The 4995-nt window shown below is 49.3% G+C and overlaps 1 protein-coding gene across 1 annotated transcript; it reads right to left on the bottom strand.

Moving 5' to 3' along the window:
- Positions 1–1708: 1708 nt before the first annotated feature.
- On the bottom strand, positions 1709–2956 carry LOC123154505 (E3 ubiquitin-protein ligase RING1). Its single transcript, XM_044573219.1, has one exon. The coding sequence runs from the start codon at positions 2923–2925 to the stop codon at positions 1954–1956; it is 972 nt and encodes a 323-aa protein (XP_044429154.1). The 5' UTR covers positions 2926–2956; the 3' UTR covers positions 1709–1953.
- Positions 2957–4995: the final 2039 nt, after the last annotated feature.

The raw sequence follows: 4995 nt of genomic DNA, 5'->3' as shown, positions 1-4995 counted from the left end.
CGATAGGACTAGCTATCCCCCTCTTATTCCGGCATTCTGCAGTTCAGTCCACATATGTTAGCCCTTTTCCATTTGACACCAATGCATACATATGTAGTGTAGCTCCTTGCTTGCGAGTACTTTGGATGAGTACTCACGGTTGCTTTGCTCCCCCCTTTTCCCCTTTCCTATACCCAATTTCTGCGACCAGACGATGGAGCCCAGGAGCCAGACGCCACCGTTGACGACGACTCCTACTACTCTGGAGGTGCCTACTACTACGTGTAGGCCACTAACGACGACCTGGAGTAGTTTAGGAGGATCCCAGGTAGGAGGCATGCGCCTCTTTCGATCTGTATCCCAGTTTGTGCTAGCCTTCTTAAGGCAAACTTGTTTAACTTATGTCTGTACTCAGATATTGTTGCTTCCGCTGACTCGTCTATGATCGAGCTCTTGTATTCGAGCCCTCGAGGCCCCTGGCTTGTAATATGATGCTTGTATGACTTATTTTATTTGTAGAGTTGTGTTGGGATATCTTCCCGTGAGTCTCTGATCTTGATCGTACACGTTTGCGTGTATGATTAGTGTACGGTCAAATCGGAGGCGTCACAGAAGATGACACAAAGAAATTAATGGCATCTAATGAAAGGAGAGGTTGGCCTGGCATGCTAGGTAGCATTGATTGTATGCATTGGACTTGGAAAAATTGTCCCAAGGCATGGCAATGAATGTATTGTAGCAAGTCTCGTGATGCCACAATTGTGTTAGAGGCCGTAGCATCCGACTATTTATGGATTTGGCATTGCTTTTTTGGTATGTCGGGCACTCTCAATGATATCAATGTGTTGCAACGGTCTCATTTGTTTGCTAGGCTTGCTAGTGGTGATGCTCCTGCTGGCAACTACACTATCAATGTGCATGAATACACAAAAGGATACTATCTTGCAGATGATATACCCTCATTGGTGCACATTTGTCAAAAGCATTAAAGAACCCAAAACTAAAAAATAGTGTGAATTTGCAAGGGTGCAAGAGGCAGCCCGAAAAGACATTGAAAGTGCATTCGGTGTTTTGCAATCGAGGTTTGCTATTGTCCGTGGTCCTGCTCGTTTTGGGGATAAGAAAACCTTAAAAAATATCATGACATGATGTGTTATCCTGCACAATATGATTCTTGAAGATGAGAAAGAAAAGAACTTGGAATTCTTCTATGACAATGTGGGTAGACGTGTCAAACCAGCTAGAGACCCTAATCGCATTAAAGCTTTTCTTCAGACATATAAGGAGATTGAAAATGCAAACACACACTTTCAACTTTACGAGGATCTCATTGAGCACCATTGGCAAAGGGCTGGACAGTGATTAATTTTTGTATTCATTTGTATTTGTATCCATGACAAGTTTTGTATTGCATTATTTAATTTTGCTACGGTGATTTGAATAATTATTTGTAATGTGAATGATTATTGTATTATGTTTGATTTGAATAATTTAGTTTGCTTTTGATTGTTGTATTGGATTTGATATTTGCGGGCCGATGAGATGCGAGATGCAGCGCCACAAAGAGGAGACCCCGTAAAGCCGACCCGTAAAAAAGCATATTCCATGAATATACTTTTATACGGATCCGTTTGAAGGATCTGCATCTGTGACCGTCCGCGTCGACCTGCAAAGGTCATTTTGTGCAAACTGCAAATGCATTTTGCAGGCCGGCGGGGTGCGGGGTGTGCTAGAGTTGCTCTCAGCTTCAGTGAGCAATACCATAGACGACTATGAAACTCTGGCAGCAGACCATCAGTCTCTTTGAAAAAACAGAGTTCCGACATTACATCTGAATTTCACACATGATTCGGCTATATCTGACATGTAACCGGGCATTTTGAGTTTGCAACTTGTGTACACGACTATAGCACTGGCACTGCTCAATCTCAAGAACCTACGGGCTCACGCGACCCATGGAATATTTCCTGGCGGTCAAGACGGAAGCATGGAGCTGCTGATGCGGCGATGTCCCGAGAGGCGAGACCGCCGACCACCGCCGGACAAATACCGCAAACGTCCAGAGCCCGATGGCACCTCGCCGTCCCCCTGGTCTTCTGTACTGCTCCGCTTGTCTTCCAGAACCAGCCCGGCCCCGACGGACACCACCGACGAGTCCATGGAAGCTACGCGGCGAAAATTCTCCGTCCTCCTGCGCTGTGGCTCCGGCGACCTCGACCGGCAGCGCCGATCGATCTGTACGCGCAGCTCTTGCTGCTCGTTCTGCCCTTGAGCCGGGACCGGCTGCTCCTGGCTCAAGGTTTCAGAAACTTGCTGAGCGTCGGCAGGTGGCTCCGAACCGCCGGTGGCCGCCGAGTCCAAGACGACGACGTCGGCGCGGCAGAGCGGGCAGTTGACGTGGGCGCGGAGCCAGGTGCCGATGCAGGGGACGTGGAACGCGTGGCCGCACTTGGGGAGCAGCCGGAGGAGCTCGCCGTCCAGGAACTCGCCGAGGCAGACGGAGCAGTCGGCGGCGCCGCCCAGCGTCCCCGCGCCGACGCGGTACCGCGTGAGCGCGATGGACTCGATCGCCGCCTCGTCGAGCCCCACGGTGCGGATGTGCCACGCGTGGTGCACGACCTCCTCATCCTCTGGATCCGGAGCTGCGCCCCCTTCGACGTCGGTCGCGGTCGCGGCGCCAGCCATCTCGGGGGCGGGGCCGTCGCCTTGGGCGGCGGGGTTGGCAGCCCCGGCGGCGAGAAGGGACTGCTGCCGGCGCTGGCGCCTCCTGCGACGGATGAAGCAGTAGATGGACAGGGACACGAGAGACAGGAAGACGAGGACGAACGCGGTGACCACGAGCGGGGTGACCAGGTGCCGGTTGCCATCGGAGGATGGAGGAGAGGGGCAGTCGTCGTCGTCGTCGCTGCCGTGGCAGCTGCCTGGTTTCGGCAGGTCCGGCGACATCGGGGCGGAAGGGACGTGGCCGGGACGCGGTACCGGGGGGGGGGGGGGGGGGGGCGTGGTGGTGGTGAGCGAGAGCGACCAAGGGAGGTTGCTTGCGCTTGTCTGCTAGGTGTAGAGCAAGACGCGTTTTGGGAAGCAGAGAAAAACGAGGCGCGAGGCCGTAAACTGGTAAAAAAGGAACGTTGCGTGGACAAGACTAACTGGGCGGTGGTGTCAATCGTCGCGGTGCGCGTGGAAAAACTCGGACGCGGTGGGCGTCACCGGCGCCCGACGTCAACTGCCGTCCATGGTGATGTACTGACCAAATCGCCGGCGAGGATGTGGCTGCGAGGCGATGGGTCCTTGTTTTTTAGCCGATGGAGGCGCCGGGGTAAAGCGCCCGTCAATCGTTATCAGTTATTTCTCGCAAGCATCGGCTGTCACGGAAAAGTATGGTATCCTACGGCTGTGTTTGGTTGAGCTGCAGATTCTGAAAAAGCTGTTGTGGAAAAACTGATGTGAAAAAGCTGGAAGCTGAAAAAGTTGGGATACCCCCAGCTTTGAAATTTACACTAGGGCAGGGCCGGTCCTGAGATTTTGGGGGCCCGGGGCGAGACTAGAACTCGGGGCCCTTAACATGTCTGCCATAACAATAAAAATGAATATACGTATATATGAAATATTTATCGATAACACTTAAAATCCATCTAAAATTAGTATGCATATCAAATAATTTATACATATTACCTTAAAATTTTCTTCTAACAATCCTCGATGCAAAGTCAATTATGATGGGGTCGATGTCAATATTATCCAATAATTTCTTTTTGATGCATATCAATTGTTGCCGAATCATTTAACCTCTCTAAACCATTATTTACCTCAAATAGTTCTTCAGCAATTTCAACTTTGGAAGCTAGTCACGGGCATAGTAAATAAGATGTGATAAGGAATGAAGATATTAGGGTAACAATCAACTTCTTGGACATGCTCAAAAATCTCCATAGCTCACATTACACTATCTGGCAAAGTTAATTTTATAGTCTTCAATTCAAGAATAAGATCACATACCTCAACATCTCATGAACCATCAAGAGAGAAAGTTTCTGGAAATTTTGTGCATCACTTTTCAAGTTCAATATCATGTGACTTCATGGTCCGCCCGAGCACATATAATCCGAATATATATCTTTAATCACCATGAGTTCTTTAAATCTACCTTTCAAAGAAGATCGCCATATCAACAAAACAAAAGAAGAAATACTTAACTCCCCCCGCAAAATAAGAGAAATATTTAACTTGAAAAGCCTTCTCAGCTTCTAGGATTTCTTCTTGATAATCACTTTCGCCATACATATTTCCGCACTGTGATTGTACATGTCATCCACAACTTTCTTCCTTCTCCTTTTATCACTACCAGATGGACACTTCCTCCCGAATGGCATGATAAGGCACAATGTTGAAAATAAATATTAGAAAATACATCAATTGACAATTGTCAAACGGTCCGATGTGCCGGCTGTTCATCGAGGAGACTAGGAAGTAGGAACTACGGTATGAAATATAAGATATGAGATATACTTTAGGAGATAGGATTTTCAGCACCCGGGTGCCTCTATACCCTCTATGCTCACCCAGAGGGTCGAATTGTTGATGGACAGAGAGCAACGTGATGCTGCGCTGGCCGCCGAGGAAATGAAATTGATGGACGACCTGACTGAATTAGAAAGGAAAAATCGATTTAGGGGAAATGGAAAAGGAGCGCCATACGCACAGTCGCAATTAGCCAAGAGGCAAGAGACAACCATCGGCGGGCGCTGGCAAATTGGAAAGCGCTGCATGAATGCGTGCGTGATGCAACGGAAGGGGATCAATCAATTCCTTCTTTTGCGGGGTGCACATACTAACCTAAGGAAAGAATCGGAACTTCCTTCTTTTTCTACGTGCATGTACTAATGAACGAATGGATAGTTGGCTCATCCTCCGTGACTCGCTGCGTGCGAACGTTCCGTTGGGCCATAGGCCATAGCCTGCGTGTATACCGGGGGAGCGCCCCCTCGAATTTGGGGGCCCGGGGCGGCCGCCCCCCTA

The sequence above is a fragment of the Triticum aestivum genome, chromosome 7A (genome assembly GCF_018294505.1).
Source record: "Triticum aestivum cultivar Chinese Spring chromosome 7A, IWGSC CS RefSeq v2.1, whole genome shotgun sequence".
NCBI classification, from domain to species: Eukaryota; Viridiplantae; Streptophyta; class Magnoliopsida; order Poales; family Poaceae; genus Triticum; species Triticum aestivum.
Note: the sequence above shows the minus strand (reverse complement) of the source record. Positions and strands in the feature narration are given on the sequence as shown.

What these genes read in the sequence shown, in the direction of transcription:
- LOC123154505 (XM_044573219.1), bottom strand. Translation starts at nt 2,925, where the DNA reads ATGTCGCCGGACCTGCCGAAACCAGGCAGCTGCCACGGCAGCGACGAC.